Genomic DNA, 19,607 nt, shown 5'->3' with positions numbered 1-19,607 from the left:
TAAAGTTTGCTTTCAAAGTGGATTTTCTTAAAAGAGGCACAGAGGCAATTTCACCAAGATGAAATTATAATACGGCCGGGGATCGTTATTGTGCATCTGTGACATCACTGATAAACTCAAGATGGCTGCCATGTCTTCCCTTTATCGACCTCATTCGAAACCTAATTACAGTGATTTTAATCATACTGTATATGAGTGATTAACCCTTTAGTTCATTTAATTAACCTCTGCAGCTGCTGATGCTCATCGGGCTAAGCGTCACGCTATTTCTGTCATGAAACAGGTTTTAAATAAGCCCACTTAAAACTGGTGGGAAATCTAAAGTGGGAGGCATCACTTTTCATTTGCTCAAGGGGATGCTACATTTATGATGTATTATCACTTGGCTATCCTGTGGAATCAATTAAGACAGCTTAATTCAGCTATGACATAAAAAGGGACTCTTATATGCAACACCAGAGAAACAAGAAAAAAAAAATTCAAACAACCACGCACTTAACTTTATTATTCTGAACTGTAGAGTTGGAATAATTCTATATATTTCAAGGCACTCACAACCAGCAACAGAGGAAAATCATCTTGACAACTTGTCAATGCATCGCATAAACATGTTATTCATTTTCGTTTGGTAGCAAGGGGATTTACTAAGCTAATGTATAATGTAGCATGGCGGAGCATAGGGGTTTAAATAAAAGCTAGTTGTGGAGAATGACTATTAAATCTGTGTGGGTGTCTTCATAAATTATCCTGATCATTATGCTACATGGGATCAGCACTCATTTAACAGAACTACGCCACGAGGAATTTCAACACTAGCTGGAATGTAACACGGACGTGCGCTGGGAGTGGAATAAGCTAACCAAAGATCTGGAGAGAAACCAGCGCGACGCAAGGCTAGGCGCAAACAAAAACAAGCACCTCCTCAAATAAGAATCGATTATTGATGCAATATTGTGAAATGACCCAGATGTGGGTGAATGGCAGCTGGAATAATCACGATCAAAACAAGTGCGACCGAGCGACAACCAAAACCTCGGGAAAAGGAACGGTGAAAAGCAACCAAAAGGAATGGCTCAACACAACAACAAAATAGTAAAATCAATGCAAGACATGAGTGAGGTGCCACACTTGATTAATGCACTGCTGGTCAAATATTCAGATCAACATATTGTTTATTTGAATGTCATTATGCCCTCTAGGTTGTGAGCGAACTTAAAAGAATGTGTATGTACATATGCCATTTATAACAATAATTGGGGTCATTAAAGTGGACCGTTTATGGGCCCGTTGCAACGTTGCTCTGGCATGCTTTTTTCATGGACTACCGCTCCCTTGGTGTTAAGAATATTGGACTTGGGGCCCACTGTCACCTTGATCCTCGTGACCCCCCCACCTCCCTCTCCCCCGCCCCGAGCAGCATTCTACTCCATCGCTGGTGCGCAAGGTTACCTCCCTTTACCTCTGATTTACATTTATTTCCCTTGGCAGCATTTATTTATTGGGGCACTTCACATTTGGCACACATCTCTAAGGGAACCATAACCCTTTGCTGTACCGTGGTTTTTTCAACACCAAGCTCCACGGCAACAAAGTCACCGGGTTCATTAGTGTTTGGCAGGCTGAGAAAAATAATTTATCATTTACGTGAGCCCAGCGATAGCACTTTTATTTTTGTTCTATTACCTTAACATCCTCTTGCCTACAGCCATTACTCTGTCTGTTTATGTCAGTCAAACGCAGTACATTTGCACGCAACACTCATCCCTGATCTCCCACAGAGTTCATTTATATTCTAAATAGCTAGGCATTATAATTTGCACTGCTGCCATTTACTCAAGGTACTGAATATGAAATTAACCTGCACATTTTGTAAATAATTATGTAATTACGACTGCTTATGAGATGATGAATGAATTAGTAGCAATCAGCAGAAGTCTGGCTCTGTGTGTTGTAACAAATTACTATCATTTTTTTTAAAAAAGGGGGACTTGAGCACACTCATTTCAGGTGCAAATGACATTCATGCAGACACGGTCATGGTTTGTGTGGGAAAATCCCCTGTCTCCGTGCTGCCCGCTCCATCTCCCCACCCTCTCTCTCCCATCACCTACCACAGGACAGCAGTGTGAGCGTGAGTGGGGGCGACTGTGGGTGGGTTTAAAAAGAAAGTCAGGAATTACCTGTCGAGTAGTGATTTGCCCTGCGGTCTTGAATCCCCCTTGACAGCCGCACTCTGAGACACTGTACGGGTCGGAGCTAGTCGATGAGCACTTGGAGAGCGAGTCGCAGCCCACGACAAAAGTGTTGTCCAAGGGGAGCTCCTGGATCACGTGGTGTTTCTTTGGGGCCACCGGAGTCTCGGGTTTGATTTGAAATGTGGGCTGAGGGGACGCCGACTTGTAATGCTTGGCTAAATCGGGGCTGTCGGGTTTGAAGGTGGTGGGTGTGGTGGCCCAATTGTATTTCCCCATCGTTTGCTCCTCTAGCTCCACTGGGAGGTCCAGGGTTCCGTTAACGTGCTCGTGGGTGGGGTCGTCAGGCTTGGATTCGTCTATGGTCACAAAGTTCAGGAGAAGGCTCTTTGGGGATCTCTTCTTCCTTTTCTTCTTCTTTTTCTTGATCTGCCTGTTCTCTTGGTTGGGCGACACCCACTCGCCGCTTTGTTTGCCCTTCTGCACCACTTTGTGTCTGGGTGTCTGCCGACAGCGCACCAGCGCAGTCACAAATATCACTAAGATGACAGTCATGGTCCCCGCTATTATAGCAATGACAACAATTACATATCCATTGGCTTGAGCAGTTACCTCACTGTCTCCGATATTACGGTCCAAGGGCGTCTCCATACTTTTTCGCAGCTGTTCTTGGATGAATGTAGCGTTTGACACGGTGTCGTTAACAAACAAGTGAACGAGCGTAATGGCGTGCAATGATTCAGGCTGCCCTAGATCTCTGACCTTGACTACCAGCCTGTGTAGCCCCTGATCAGCCGCGACTATTTTTTCCTGCAGTGTTATGTTACCCGTTGATTTGTCGATGGCGAAAAGACCTCGGGGTGAGACCCGAGATGTGATGATGATGCTGCTGATAATGCTGTACTGCAGCTCCGCATTCATACCTGTGTCATTGTCAATTGCGTAAACTCTTGTGACCACGGCGCCGGGGGTGGTGGTGGTCCGCACCAGGTCGTATGAGTAATTGGAGGACGGGATAACAAAAACAGGGCGATTGTCATTCACGTCGACAACATTGATGGTGACCTTGGCGTAGGAGGAGCTTGGCGGCTGCCCGCCGTCCACCGCCTTGACCATGAACGTGTAGGAGCTTTGCTGCTCCCGATCAAAGGTGATGTTGGGTTTGATCACCCCGGTTTGGGGGTCGATGATGAAATTATCTTTCCCATTCAATATGGACAGGGTCACAATTGCATTGTCTCCAGAATCTGCATCCGTCACCGTTATCAACCCCACGGTTCCAAAGAGAGGGAGGTTTTCGGGGACGTAGAAGTTGTACTCGGGGTGTGTGAAAGCCGGACTGTTGTCGTTCAGGTCCTGAACAATTAGCCTGATGGTAACGTTGCTCTGCAGGGATGTAGAGCCGTTGTCCTTTGCTATGACAGTGAAAACGTACCTCTCCTGCTTCTCCCTGTCCAGGCGTTTGCCAACAGAAAGGATTCCTGATCGCCTGTCTACGTTAAACCCGTCAGGTGCGTCAGGGCCGAGGGTATAAATAATCTCTGCATTACGTCCGCTGTCTGCATCAGTGGCACTGAGCTTTATTAGCTCTGTGGAGGGGTCATTGTTCTCCGGGATGGAGAACTGGATTTCTGGCTGAGGGAAGATGGGCACATTGTCGTTTTCATCTTTGATTTTAATTAAAACCATAGCCGAAGTGTTCAAAGGAGGCGTTCCTCTATCCGATGCCACAATCTTAATTGCGTATTCTCGAGTCGTCTCGTAGTCGAGGGGGGCAGCCGTCTCCAGTAAGAACTGATCGTTGAAGACAGGCTTCAGCCGGAAAGGAACATCGTGGTCAGTGTAGCAGGCCACTTTTCCATAAAGATCTGCGTCTTTGTCGGTAACAGTGATCAGAGCTATTTTTGTGTTGAGCGGCGCGTTCTCAGAGAGCAGAACGGTCCCGTTCACCAGGTTGATGATGTAGCGGGTGTCGATGGTGGGAACGTTGTCGTTGACGTCTGTTACGTTGACAATCACAGTGGCTCTGGAGGGGGTGGAGCTGCCATCGCTGGCGAGGACGATGAGCTTATGAACAGGAGTCAGCTCCCTGTCCAGGGGCTGCTTCACGGTAATCAGTCCTGTGGCGCCGTCAATGGAAAAGTGCCGCTTGGTTGAGGCAGAGATCTGGTTGCTGAAGGTGAAGTGGATCTGCGCATTGGAACCCAGGTCTGCATCTGTGGCATGAAGCTGGGCAACCGACGTCCCCATGGGGGCATTCTCAGGCACAGCGACCTCCAGCTCACTGTCCTTGAAGATGGGACGGTTGTCGTTGACATCGGAGATGGTGACCTGGAGGATGGCGGTGCTGGACTTGGGAGGGTTGCCGCCGTCCTCCACCTTGATCTTCATGACGTAGGTGTCTTTCTGCTCACGATCCAGGTTCTGTTGCACGATAAGCTGTGGCCACTTGTCGCCTTCGGGGGTCTCGATAATGTCCAAGCCGAACTCGCTGACGCTCTGCAAGGAAAAGACCACATTTTGAGTTGATTCTTTCAGTTTCTATGCATCCTCCCCTGCATCGGGTTTTATGTGTGCGAAGCTCAAAGCTGGAACGCATACAAATATAATAAAACACACCAATGATTTTTTTTTAATTTTATTTGTCCTGCTGATCTTAGTTGCTCGTAAAAGTATTTTCTAGCATAAAAATAAACCGCAGCTTCATGAAAGAGCATATGCACCTACGCTAACCTAGTAAATGTGCAGTTGTTAAATCCATACCAGTGTGGCCAAGCACTGTAGTTTAAGGTCTAATCAAATTCATTTCCCCCTTTTAGCAGCTGCTTGGAAGGATTAATTTACCTTTTTAGCCCACTCATCAGATATCTTTTGCTTTCAATAAGGCTTGTTTTTGCATTTTCCAAGTTAGACCAGATCCAGCTCCGTTTATCACGTTGCTTTAAGTGTGTAATGGAAGTCAGCCGGAAAATCAGACTCCACAAATGGCCCAATTTTTAAAAGAGTCGATCAGCACAGATTAACAGAGGGAGTAAAAACACAACCTGCGGATTAGAAAGTTGCTTTTGCACGCAAGCTACAGTGGAGCAGATAAAAAAGAAAACAAACACAATCATAATCCCCAAAGGAAGCCACAACAACTGGCAACGCTGTGATTTACTGCCCTTCGTGAAAGAGGAGGGCTGTAATGTAGGATGTTTCGATAGGTACGGCTCTCAGCGAGTAGAGGAGATGAGAAAAAGTGAGTGGGGGAGGAAATAAGAAGATCGGGCTCGTGAATGAGCTGCATGCACATTATGAAACAAAGGAGCCCTTTGAAGCTCTTTTGGTCAGAAGCAGTTTCATGGTATAACAAGAAAAAGCATCCCCTTTAAAGAGATAAGCTTCACGCTGCGTCGAATTTTGGGCGAGATTACTCCGTCTAGGCACAGCTCTCAAATGAGATTAAGATATATACATTCTCCTCGTTGAAGAGAGGGACACTTCTACCAGATTGAGAGACGGTTTTATAAATCTGGGACCATGTGGGCACACAGGAAACAGCACAGCAGCATGTAAATTATTGTTTACTGGAAAAACACAGACGAGGATTGACAGCACGCCATTGATTGAGAGGATGGCTCCACACGCCAAGGCCACTGCAATGATTTTTTACAATTATTGGTGATGCTCCTCCTGAGCAAAAGCCACATAAGGAAGAGTGGACAAGGAATATGAATTATGTGTGGAACCGTAGAGATTTCAGGTGAACTCTGCTGAATCTTAATGCACCAAACTGCAGAACCGCTTCATTCGGAGCTGAAACAACATTCTGGTGGCTCTGCCGGTGAGCAATCCTCTGTGCACACACAGCCCCTCAATCCTCAGCTGTTTGAATAGTTCATATTCTTCGCACGAGCCGCGGGTACGCGCGCTGATGTTTGGCAAAGCCTGATGTTAATAGTAGGATGTTGAGTTAGGATGTGTCAAAGGGAACGCTGCACAATGATTTATGAGCCAGCATTTCTTCTGTGCTTTTGTCTCGGTTTCACACAATTTTACAACTGACAAGACAGCCCTCAGCGCATTTCAATAAGTTGAAGAGAGCTATCTCTCAGCCCGTGCAGCCTCCTGAATGCAAAATTAGTCTGGTGGATTGCGATAAGATCTAGGGCAGGCTAAGAAAAGGCCAAATACTAGCATGAATCACTCACCAGGAACCCTGAGGCTGCGCGAGAAGGACAAAGCTGTCTAAATTGTTAAGTGCACATTATGCCACGCCTATAAAGGTACACGGATAAATGACCTTTGATGAGTTTCCAACAATGCACTTTCCCAAGACCACAGCCCTGCAGAGCAATCAAAAACTTTGGGATGAATGTGAGAGATATACGAGCCGAGTCCAAAACACAGTCAGGTCGTTTAAAAGAAAATGGTGTAGAGATGCCGCTGATGACTCTGAGTTTGCAGACTCAACCTGGGATCGGCAGCGGGGGCGCTTTTCAGTCAAGTTGACGACCTTATTAAGACTACGAGATGGCTGAGAATTGGGCTGCAAATATATGAGGGTGACTCAAATCACGGCGATACGGAGGGGACTAACCGGGGAGGGCTATTCATCACGGGCTAAAGCGCTTCTGCGTGATACTGACACAAACTCCCCCTCTTTCTCTGCCCATTCCTCATTCACTCCCTCTTTCCAAACCTCATCTGCCCCCGGTCATGATTTCATGCATATAATTAAGACTAAAGGAGCTGGGAATTGTTTGTCTCGTTTTGTCAAAACCTAGAAGAGGATAATGTGTCAAAATAAGATGGTAATGACAATTATAAATGCTTGACAGTGAGCTCCCTGCCCAAAATTCCTACTTAATGCCTCCAGGCACCATGTAATGCATTAATCAAATTTATCTCGCACTTGGTGAAGACCCTTGAATAAATTTTGCATCTTCAAATACACCACGGAGTTCAGGGATAAAAATCTCCCATCTACTTAAAAGATTGTCAGGTATATTTTGGAAAGACATGTTGCAATCAAAAGCCTTGTGGAGAACCGTGGGGAAAACCGGTGAAGGTAGGGAAAGGTTAACGTGAAGAGGCCGAGAGACAGCCCAACCAAAATACAGACGCCCACTTCATCAGCTAGTTTGTCAGTGAGGGATAGCCCGGCGAGCAGCAGAACACTGATCTATACGACGTGAACGATTCGCCTACCTGCAGCGTGCTGGTAGAAGCTGACAGATGAGGCGCCATATGAGAGATGCAACTTAATCTAATGTGAGACGCTTCCAAATCATTTGTCACATGAGGAATGAGGAAACGGGCCCACGTCAAAACATCAAGTAAAACTGTTAGCAGAGCCTCCTTCCATCCTTCTGAGGTGTTTGCCGAGTAGGTTTTCGACAATAACTCCACCTTCTGTTGGAGGGTCTTCCGCCGTTTACACATGCCACTGTTTTCTCTGACCTTGACCGTCTCTTGGGACTCCTCGCTGTGGGTTCAGGGAATGCTACGCTAGGGTGATGACAGAGTTTCACTCAAAGCGCCACTGTCACGTCTGAGGTGCAGGACTGTTTCATTAAGTTATCTCACAACACACCAGAGAAGAGGTTAGCATGTCTCTTTTTAACCCGTCCTGTCTGACAACTTCATCCTGCTGTACATGTGGGAGTGGCTCCCTGAGCTACACAATGATAGTAATTTCAGCACATGGGGGGAAAAAAGAGCCTTCAACGGGAGCTTTTGACACAAATCTCGCAGGACCGCAAGAAGATAGTCCAAGGGTGGCTTAGCGGCTGAGAGCTATTCTGGGAAGAGCTTGCAGACTTCTCCACAACTAAACCTTTGGCTTTCCACTGCACTTCTACTGCACCAAGGGTTGCGAGCGTTGCTGTGCCTTTCACCGCGGCGTTCGATGGTTCGGTCAGTCGAGAAGGCTCGGAAAAACGGACGAGCGAGCGCTGGTGATTATTTCCTGCCACAGATACTGCAGCCCTCGTCTGTGATTTCTCGAAAGTTTAATATTGTGAAAAGGGCAGAGACATTATTGCAGATGATCATCATAATGAGCAGAACATTTGCTTGGTGATTTTCCAAGCATAAACAATTCAGGATATTGCGCTGCTAAGGCCTTGGCAGCGGAGCTCTTTAAAAATGCAAATTGCTATTCAAGACAGACACAGCCTGCGATGGAAATGTTCACTCCAGAGTTAACTTCATCTGAGACTCCAAAATGGACTCCTCTTCCTGGTCTCGCTCTATAGCATCATTGGGTTGTTTATTGTGTGTAGGGTGTCCTCCAGAGGGCCCGCCTCTCCTGTTTTAATTACACGCTATTTATAAAAACGTGCGTCACCTTCCGAGATGGCCACATGGCACAATGCTCTCCACGATAAAAGGACAAACATGCGAGCTCCACACCTCCGACTTTACCATCTTCACCAGTCATTTACAGTATCACACCACAGCTTATGAAAGCCTCAATTAGAAAAAGAAGGACAGTCTTTTCCCCCTCCGTGCTTGAGCCATGTATTAACATAATATAATGCTGCTCTCACATGCTGTCTCACTTGCTTGGATCTACTAACTCGTGCAACCTGTTGCAGGATATTGCACATGCACATTAATGCTGTGTGAGTGTTGGTGTCCCCTGCTATGGCTGTGTGGGGAGAGAAGACGCTCAGTTCTGGCCTCCTCTCGTAATTAACTGCAACATATGGACATGTAACCTCCTACAGAGGCTTTGAAATATGTACAATTAATTAAGTAATATACGTAGGTCATTTTGGTCAAAATGAAATCTACTACGGATGTAAACAGCGGCGTTGGAGCAGATGCAGCAGAAGCTTTATGGATATATGTTACGCAGGTGAATTATAGTTTAAAAATCAAACTGGCTGACAAGTGTGGCAGATGTTGTATTGATGTTACCCCTCTGCACACTCACATTAGGCAACTTCCAACAGATACCGCCTATTTGTTCTCTTCACAACTTCAAAGATGAGGATCACAAGCCCGTTTTCTTTCAAGTGTCTCTTGTTCACTCACAGATGACTCGTCAATGGAGTCATATTTTAACTTGTGATTGACATTCCTGGAAATTTCCGCTTGGAAATCCAGTGTTTCAAAGATATGCGTGAGATAAGCCTGAACCGTATTCACCATTCACCCATCATTCTCTATAACTTCGTAGTTAAGACTGAAGCAGTAAACAGCACAAAATCATTTCAGCTACGATGTATTGAAAATCAAACAGTTGAAACCTGATGTGTGTGTTGGGTTGCAGGAGAACCAGCTGAGGGCCTCACCTTGACAAGTTCATAATGCTGAATTCCATTGATTCCTACATCTGGGTCAAACGCCGAGGGCACCGGGTATCGAGTGTTGATCGCTGTATTCTCTGGGATGGAGATATTTATTACCGTGGACTGAAAAAGAGGCGCATTGTCATTTACATCCTCGATCAGGAAGCGGATCTTGACCAATCGAAAGATCTCGTCGGGCAGCACGGCCACTTCGATCTCATAGTAGCAGCGTTTCTCAGCGAAGACCCCGGAGCAGAGCTTCTCCCGGTCGATTCTGTGGTTAGTGGTGAAGATCTCCCCCGTGTTGGCCTCCACCCTCACCAAAGGCACGTCGCCCGTCTTGTACACGGGTTTGAACTGCAGCGGGGAGGACAGCCTGATGTTGGGGTCCAGGTTGAGGTCCAGGTCCCTGCGCAGATTGCCAATGCGTACGTTTTCGGGCTGCTCCTCCTTGACCGTGTAGTCCCTCTCCTGGGACAAGCACGGCAAGACCAGGCAGGCCAGCAAGGCCACCAGCACGGTGGCCCGACTTGCTATGTCCATACTCAAGCTTGTGTGGGAGCTTCACTTCTGTAGAAGCAGTTCTGCCATCAGAGAAGAGAGAAGGACAGAGGACATGTGGTTAAAGCATAAAAGAGAAAGATCGGCCTTGAAAAGCTGCTGTAATTATCACTATTTACACTCCGAGAGTTTTCAACTTGACCTATTCATTCCAAGTAAGCACTCAACCAGTTATGAGACCACATCCTTTCCATTTCTTTGAGTGCAAATTAACAGCTGTTTTACACAATTAACCCCCGATGACACCCACTGAGCGACGGTGCCTCCGAAAGGTTACCGGTTCATGTTTTCCATAGGCCTATTTCATCACCGTAATGAACCTTTTCAGATTTTTCTTTGTCGAGAAACGCGGAAGCGATTCGGAGCATTCGGTAAAATGCATGCTTTAAAACCTCGCTCACAAACTACCTGCGCCAGGCGGGGAGGAAAACGGGCCCAAGAGCAGGAAGGAACTTGGCTCATATCGGAGCTGATGTAGTGCCGTGGCGTCTTCATTAGCAGCACCTCGCATCCAGACTCCAGCAGCTGAACTCACCCTTAAGTATCCTCGCTTACATGCATGAGCACACTCTCGCGCACCCTCGCCGAGGCCCCGCTCGGCGACTGCGATTAGGGGACAAATTGTTGGGGCTGAATATAAACAATTGTGCCGGTGAACATTTCATCAATGCCAGCGTGCGTAAAGAGCACAGAGTGCGACGGGAGCGAGCGAGGCACATAACGGCAACGCCGTGAAAACCCTGCCGCGCGAGAACCACCGTCGATAAACGAGCGGAATTCAATCAGGGCGCCGGAACATCTGGAGGTGCGTGTCTCCTCCAGCATCGGCTTTCAACAGCAGCCAGACTGCCGCTCCTATTGTCGCCCGTCTGTGATTAAGGAATAAACAGATAAATCAGTTTGCCACCACTGAGCATTAATCAGCCATAAAGGATCCCGTGTTGGGTCTGACTTCAATCGTGTTGCCGTTTTACAGAACCTTGTCTGGCGTTTTCAAGGCCTGCCAAAGGGTGACGCGTCCTATTGCCAGAAATCCAAGTAGGTCAGATGAACAAGGACTGCTAATCTGAAAACCACTGGTAGCACATGCAAGCAATAAATATTGACTGACTTCCACACTTAATTAGCCAGTTATTTATAGGGTTACTCCTTGTATCTTCCGCGCTGGCCTTTTTCCTCATCCATTCTTTAATATCCTAAATAAATAAGGTTGAACCACAAACCTGCCTCCATATTATCTTTAGTGAGCACGGCGGTCGCTGTTGTTGACTCTTCATAAGAATTCCAGCACCCTGTGTGTAATCTACTGCACTATATTTAAGGACTAATATCATTTATTCGCTCACAACCCCCCCCCCCCCGCCCCCTGTGTGTTTATGCTATCCTGCCTGCTGAGGCTTTTATCAACCTCATATCATTTTTTCCCTCCATATATTGGGTTTTATTTATAACAACCTTCAAAGCTTCAAATCAAACGTCTCCCTCCGTGAAAGGCCGGCATAAGTGTGTGACAGCCATCACAGCAACGGGCACGCAGCTGCAGCCTGAAAATGCACCTGACGTAACGAGGGGCAGCAAACAGCTCTCAGGGAGCCGTAATACAACTTTATGAAATTCCCATCCATCCAGGCCAACAGTATTCAGGAGAGAAGGTATGACCAGCTTAACTGCACTACGGGGGTCCCCTAAATTGGCAAGGCAACGCCGCTCACAGCCACCGACGCTCTCTGTCGCAACAAAGGGGAATTGATTTGAAATAAGAATTTAATTAAGCTGCAGCAACAATTGCAGAGCTTTCGCGCAGCCTGTAAAGACAAGTTTCTTTTCATAAAGCAGCCTCACGAGACCCTCTGCAGACAGGAAAACCAGAAACATGGCCGACTGACTGATCCGTAGGGGGGTTTGTTCCGCGCAAGCAGTGCGGCCAGGGTTGCATTGTCGTGTCAAAACAGAGATGAGATATATCCCATTAGCGGCGGTGACGCGTTTTAACTTTGAAGGGACCGCCTTTAGGAGAGGGAGCAGCAATTGCTCCAGCGCCGCCATCGGCACGCAGCACTAGGCCGAGCTCACTTGTCGGATAATGAAACATAAATTACATCTTTAAATAGGATGTGATTCCTCAACGGGGGGGGGGGTGGGACACAGTGGATCAAAGGGGGATCGAGATTTCCTTTCTTGTAAGCGACAATGATGTTCGGTAGGATAAAGAGCCGTTAGCAACTTTTTGACTCAAAGTAGAAGCAGTGGAACTATAGAAACTAAGGGTGCTAATATGAGGCTAAAAAAAAAACATTTGGTAGATCTCTTCACGCCAATGCAGGCGAAACACGTCAGAACTCTTCCGCGTGATAGCGTGATTGCACTGGGGATGAGACGAATAGTAGTTTAGGTTAAAAAAATGGCTGGATGGAGGGAAGGAGACAGAAATCCTGGGTGTCAGTCAGAGTGTCTCCTGTGCTTACATTTCACTAGTCCCCCCTCAAATGCTATTTTGAGCCGCTGACAGCAGCCTGAATCCAGTAGGCAAACTCAAGCCTCCCTCTTGGGAGACACAGAGAGAAGAAGAGCACCAGATCGCTTTACACAACATGGTGATGGACAGGCCCTCTTCGTGTTCACTACACCACCGGGGGAGGCATCCAGCTGACGCCCCTGCTCCCCTCCGCCCGGGACCACGGCGTCAGCCGGACGCTTTCAGTGCGGAGACCCACGACAATAAAAGGTCTTTTTTTTTAAAGGCTCGGTTTTACCTATCGGTGGATCCAGGGGGTGATTTCAAAGGGCAGTGTTAATAACTCGGATTGGCTTTTTATTCTCTTTTAACAGCTTTAATGATCATTGACAGCCTGACAGAGCTGATTTCTGTCTAGATCCGTCACTCCGACAGCCAGAAATCAAGAATCCTGACACGGAAAAAGAATGAAAGTTTCATTGGGGGAACTTCAACAATGAGCAGACACATAAAAGGCGCAATGAAACCAATGAAACCCGTCGACATCGACGAAGTCGAGGATCCATCTACGGAGGATCTTTCTTTTTTATACTGAATCTTTCAGGATGAAACGCGTTGTGACGATGCATCAAAAACTGCGGCAGTTGATCCATTGCAGTGTGTCTGGAACAGTCTGCCTTTGGCTATTTACACGTCGCAAGGCTTTTAATGCTAAAAAAGATGCAGTTTGGCATTAGCTCGTGCCGTTAAGTTGTTGCTAGGTAATATTTCTGAAATACTTTTTGACGGGCCTCCAGAGGACAGCCACTGAATGCTCATATTGGGCTGTGATGATAATAGCAATGAAGCGTTGAAGAATCTTAAATCTTGGATGCTAAGTTTAAAAATAAATCCATCGATCAAGCACTTTATTAAGCCAGGGTTTTGAGAAAGGGAGAATGAGGGCCGGGGTATTGAAAAACGACATTATTAATAATAATATCAGTTTATTTGAGACAAGCATTTCTGAGGTTCTTCTACGAGCCCTCCTCATCATAGCTCAGCATCATTTACACTGAGGCAAACCGAATGTTGTTGTTGAGTTTATCTGATTTTTTCTGGAGACCTTAAGGTAAATAGCTTAAAGCCGGGAAGCTTCAGACTGCAGAATTGGGAGCTTCTCAACATGTTAATAAATCGCCAACCAACCACTCAGCCAGCCAATCAGTGACATTTATCGAGAACGAGAGGCAGAACATTGCAATTGAAGGTTGCACCTGCTGAAATTCGAGAGCATGACTAATTTTTGATTGCTTTCTCATTGTGCCATCCGACTTGACTCCGCTGTGCGCGTGTCTTTCAACAGCCTGCATTCACTTCACAGGATGCGATGGGATGAATTAGTAAATTCTCGTCCGCGTCTGGTGCCGCTTTGACACATTTGGAACGGGAACAACCAACTGTAGTCAGCCTAAATTTAGTGAGGATTAAAACGTGGTCGTCTGAGCAGTATGAAGAATCACACCACATATTTACTCCGCGTCCGGCGGATCGTCCCGGTGTTTAGGGTCTGTGACAGCCTGAACCGCGGTTGACCACCAGCGCGCTGTTATTCCGCGCACCCACGCAGCGAGCTTGGCTTCCAAGCTGCTCCGACACCCCAGTGAGCGCTGTCCAGTCCCTTCATTTGCATGCTCTTGGAAAGCGGACCTCTCCGCCGACCTCTCCGACTTCGGAACGGGACTAAATAGCGCCCGAAGTCGTGACCAAATTAATAATGTGACAGCTCAGCCATCAATTCCCGACGCGCCGTGTCCGTGGATAATTCCTCCTCACTGCTTTTTTTTTTTTTTTTTAAATCTCCGGAGCAGCTCTAGGAAAAGCCAGAGAGCGTCAAAATGACCCGCAACCGCAAAACACGGATTCTCACTAACGCGCACCAGAGTGCAGCACCCTGTTGTCCGGGACACAGGAAGTTGGATTTTTTTCTGCGGCCACAGAAATTAGCGTTTATCAACGCGCTCCCGAGGCAGATCATTCAGTCAGCACAGACACGTCTCTCACCGTCGCAGCTTACCTTTTCCACGCGTCTAGGATGGGGAATCAGCCGCGAGTTCCGCCGCGTAGAGACATCACGGATTTGTTCATTTAACAAAATCAAATAAATAAAATCAAGTGCCAAGACTTAAACTGCGGGAGCGGAGGGAGACGGGGAGAAGGATCCTCATCAGAAGCAGCGAGAATATGCGCCGCAAGTAGGGGAGGAAAAGTCATCCACTACAAAAACTCATCCATGCGCTAAAAAAAAAAATCACGTGGTCCTCATGCGTAATGATGAAAAAAAAAATCATGCACTGCGATTAAGTTTGTTTGAAGGGACGCTGTAATTCCTCTGCGGATGTCTTGGGCTCGCAGTCCCACGGAGAGACGGATTGATCCAAGCTTGTTTTAACTTTAGTTCTGTAATATTTCTTTTTTAAATTTAAAAAAAAAGGCTGGCGGCCAGACTTATTCGCGTGCGTTAAAAAAGGCTTTTCGTGCGTAAAACTTCAATCCACTGGCGCAAAAAAGGGCACACTTCTGGAGGAGGAAAACTAAAGGCTGAACCTAATTTAGTGCGTGGATACGTGCTCCCTCTGATGCGGGATTGCGCCCGTTTTCCCACAAAATCGTAGCGGAGCGACGCAGAAAGCGCATTGCCCCCCAATGGAGTTGGATCAAAGTGCGCCTGAGTGCGGCATCACTTACAGGAGCAGGGATAGGCGGTTCGCCGTCTCTGTCTGCTTAGCTGTAGATGCCTCAGTAGTATTGCATGAACTCAGTTCCTCAACACTACCCACCTCTCTCCCTCTCTGACATCATGGCTGAAGGAGGAGCCATTCGCAGATTTAAGAGCCCCCCATCCTCTTAAAGCCGCACTGCGTTGGAGAGATGCTTCCACTCGGGTGGAGGTAGATGGTGCGATGTGCGTGGACCGCAGACACCTCTTGCAGTAGCCATGCTGCTACAGAGAGAGGGAAGAGGAGGAGGGGGGCACTCTTCACTTTTCCATCTATCCCCAATCAGATTTACTGGATCATCTCTGGAGGTGGAGGTGCTCAAAGCTGAGAGTGCCAACAGGCCGTATGTCAACAGTCCGAGAGGGGGGAACAACAGCAACAAAAGGATTTTTTCCACAGTTTGAGCTTTTAAACTCAGAGTATGTGAAATATGAAGTGATTCTAAAATAAATGCCGAATTGGTTGGTCGTTTTCAGCAAAAGGCAGCAGCCGGCACACATGAATCACCCCAAATCCAGTGGTATTGAAGAAGAATGCAAATTATTGACCTGCTCCAAAATCACTGATCGCACCACAATCAAGCTGTCACCTCCCTTTTCCCGACATGCAAAATCGAGTGGGCTTTTCATCCTTAAATACCCTGAAGTAAATTGTGCCTAGCGGCAGTTCGTAAGGGCTTACGGTCACTCAAAGGTCAAATGATAAGCACCAGTGTTCCGGCTGATTGCTCTTGTCCCCTTAGTGTCACCTTATGCAACAAATGGTGTTTTAACAAGTCTAGCCCCAGGCAAGGCTGAATAAAGAGCTATTTTCACCTGTTCAGCTATTCGCTTCAGATAATTTTACGCCACCAGGTTGATCCCAGGAGACAGAAGAGTCTGAACGGGGCCCAGGAGACTGTTCAGGTGACATAACGACACACACGAAGGAGTCTGATCCAGCAGGAATTGCAGCTACATGCGAGACCAGGAGAAAAGTCTATTTTTTTCCTCCAAAAACATTTTGTTTCTATAATTCATTTCCTCCTGAATCTGTTTGGCAACTAGACAGAGGCGAAAGAATTTCATTAGCTGAAATGTCTGAGAAAACTTCTGGTGTTTGTAACGCATTGGAGTAAATTCATTCGGTGAAAATTCACGTTATGAAGACACAGCTGAAATTATGCAAAAATAGTTTTGCAAATTGTGAAGATCCCTTCAGATTTCTTTTGATGTGTAAGCAAGAGGAGATGAGGAATCATCTTTTTAAAGACTCAAAGGAAATTTGAAGACTTTTCCTTTGTAAAATTTTTCTGAAGAAGAATAAAAACAAAACAGTTTTATTTAACAGTTTACATTAAGATGAATTTAATTTGAAGACAATCATGTTTATTAAGTGAAACAAAGAAAGACTGTTGAGGAAAGGGTTCATAAAAAGGAAGAAATCTGATGTAGGGAAGTCTGAAGGAGACTTTCCCTTCTGGTCTGATGGCAGTGATGAGATATGGGCTTGATGACCTCCAGAAATAGGACTTCTGATTGGAGGATGGCACGATATCCGTGATTGAGGCTTTGAAAAGGAGGTGTTGAATCGTAGAGTCTGTCTGATGCTGAGCGACAGCAGGGAGGCAGGGAAGGAAAAACTACCATTTGACAGCTTGCACGGCTAATTTGCGGCAGGTTGCTATCGGGTAATGTGTATCCGGGTTTCAAAAAATCAGCAGTTTGTCGGAATTGAGCAATGTGACATTGAACTGAACCTACAGCCATCGAACTCAGAGTGTCTGCTGAGGTTTGTTTTTCCATTATAAGACTTTCAAAAGTTGTACAAGAGCCAAAAGCTTTGACCTGGACTTCTGTCACAGCGAGTACATCAACAGCCACGATTAATTGGTTAGGATCGGAGTCATTACGAGACTTGAGGTGTGTTTGAGAAGATGGTCCACACTGTAACAAATGGGTCAATAATAAAGTTGGCTGCCCTTGCTTCTTTACACAAGAGACCCCCTCCTGCAACGTTTTACTGTGGTAAAAATGTCAGTTTAATAATTGCCCAGTTAGGCTAGTCTATATTTCTCACAAGGATGACATCAAAACGGATACTTTGTTGGGTCTTGGAGACAAAATTGACAATTAACTGACTTCTTTTGTTCATGTAGCCTCAGCCTTCAGCTCATGCTACTTTGCCTTATTGAATATCAGAAGAATCAGGTCCTTCCTGAGCAGCATGCCACCCCGCAGCTATTTCAAGCCATGGCAATCTCCCGCATCAACTACTGCAACGCCCTTCTAACAGGTGCAATGGTGTGTGTGGTGAAGCCATTTCAGGTGATCCAGGCTCATCTGGTCTTCAACCAACCGAAACGGACCCACAGCACCCCGCTTCTGATTGAGCTCCACTGGCTACCGGTAGACTGCAAGTTCACATCACTTATGCTGACCTACAGAGAACCAGCTGGTAAAGCCGTCTCTACAGGCGCGGCAACCTAGACTATTCGCATACCTTGTTACCCAATGGTGGAACAACCTCGGGGGCTCTGTCAGAGCAGGGGCAACCCTCTCTTCCTTCAAGACACAGCTCTTCCAAGAGCACCTACTCTCCTAACAGTACATAGCCTTTCCTTTCTCCTCTCCATAGCTCTGCACTGTTAGCTGGTAGTTGCACTTAGTAGTAGTGCTAGGTAGTTTAGGACTGCAAGGTAGTGTTTTATTCAAAGAGGTCTTGATTGTCTTGATTGTGTCTGTCATTGTAAATCATGTTGGAGAAAAAGCATATGCTAAAATGTAATTACATGTAACAATAGATATCAGCTATATTAAGCATTTAAAAGTGGGTAGGGTTCTGACCTTCATGGCTCCCGAACGTAACATGAACAAGAAGTGATGGGAGCAAATTATTTTAAGAACTCGAGACTAACTTTATGCCCTAGAACAGGTTAGTAGTCATGACAGAGGCAATAAAGGTGAGTTACACTAATGCAGAGCAGTGCTAAGGGTCAGGCTAGCTGGTCTTATGTGTCCAACAGCGGGAAACCGTTTGTGAAACTGGAAGAGGGGCTATGTGCAGCAACAGGTGAAGCTGATTACAGCACAATCTGGATCACAGCACACTCCACTTTAGCTCCAAGTCCAGTTTAGCTACAGCTGGACACAGGTAGGACACACACAGCGTAGCATCAGTTTAACAAATGCATGTTTTTATTTATTTTGACATCCAGCCATTCCTTACAAGCTATTGATGGAATCTTTGGGATTGATACACCAGCAGGAAGGTTCTGAGTCTATTTATTAGCATTCGAAGTTACAAGACAGATGTAACTCAAGCCTCACTCAGCTGGTTTGTTATGGTGCAGCTAACTTGAGTGAATGGACTCGAAGAGTGAATGGAAGGGTAAATGGGCTCGAAAATAGGAACACCATCACAGTTGGCTGGAAAAATATAGATGGTTTAGAAGATGTTTTCAGAGTTGCTTTACAAGGTCGGCCTCCAGAGACTGTGGTGAAACCTCAGTAAAATAGAGCCAAACTTTTTCATCTGCTCGTTGTCCAGGTCTGGTAACCTGCAGATGTTTACCTGAGCGCACACTTTGCTCCAATCCTGACTGGGTGCATGTATCTGATTAAAAAGTACCTTCATGGAATCATCAAAAATATCTGCTTGTGAATTCTTCTGAAACTTTCTTCCACAAGACCGTTTGCTGCCATGTTAATCTGGACAGTTTGTCTTTCCATTTGTGGATAAAAAGCTTCACCTTGAAGAGTCTGAATGAACACAATGAAGAAAGAATATGATAAAAATACAGATTCTTTCAAACATATCATGACTCTGGATGAAAGATCCAGCTTTTCTCTCAGGTCCTTCATGCAACAGAAACATTGACCAGATCCCTACATCAACATGGACACAGACACACACATACAGACACACACACACACACACACACTGAAACTTAATCACAGAAGCTTTTACTGTGAGGCAACACCACTCTACCGCCCGGAGACACACGGACACAACATTTTTTACTTCTTCAGACTGGATTTGTATCCATGGCAACCCTCGAGAATAACAAAAATTGACCACAATAAGTTAAAACTAGCTCTATATAGGCTCATCTCCTCTGAAGGCCACTATTCTCCTTCATCCCCAATTTCGTAAAGATCAGCGGTGAAAAGCAGACACATTTGAGAAAGATGGAGTGGACAGGGTGAGGACAATTGAATATTGGCTTTAACCCTATTGGGTATGGAGGAAGAATTTTAGAGAAAGTGAAGCTGAAGAAAGGGAAAATACACCATGGATGCAATAAATGTGAATGATTGTATCCTGGAAAAACTCTTGGTTCCTTTAGGTTGAACAAAAATATAAACAAATGATAAAA

The 19,607-nt window shown here is 46.1% G+C and overlaps 1 protein-coding gene across 4 annotated transcripts in view; it reads right to left on the bottom strand.

Moving 5' to 3' along the window:
• Positions 1-15,297, bottom strand: part of pcdh11 (protocadherin 11) — a 107,957-nt gene extending 92,660 nt beyond the window's left edge. For all 4 annotated transcript variants that reach the window (XM_029847202.1, XM_029847203.1, XM_029847204.1 and 1 more), the window contains exons 1-3: positions 14,548-15,297; positions 9,479-10,059; positions 2,181-4,691 (exon numbers count right to left, since the gene is read on the bottom strand). In XM_029847202.1, coding sequence (XP_029703062.1) covers positions 2,181-4,691; positions 9,479-10,018 — 3,051 coding nt within the window. In that variant the 5' untranslated portion in view covers positions 10,019-10,059; positions 14,548-15,297. The remainder of the gene's footprint in view (positions 1-2,180; positions 4,692-9,478; positions 10,060-14,547) is intronic.
• Positions 15,298-19,607: the final 4,310 nt, after the last annotated feature.

Source organism: Takifugu rubripes, chromosome 14 (assembly GCF_901000725.2).
Source record: "Takifugu rubripes chromosome 14, fTakRub1.2, whole genome shotgun sequence".
NCBI classification, from domain to species: Eukaryota; Metazoa; Chordata; class Actinopteri; order Tetraodontiformes; family Tetraodontidae; genus Takifugu; species Takifugu rubripes.
This window is presented reverse-complemented; position numbering and strand designations above follow the sequence as displayed.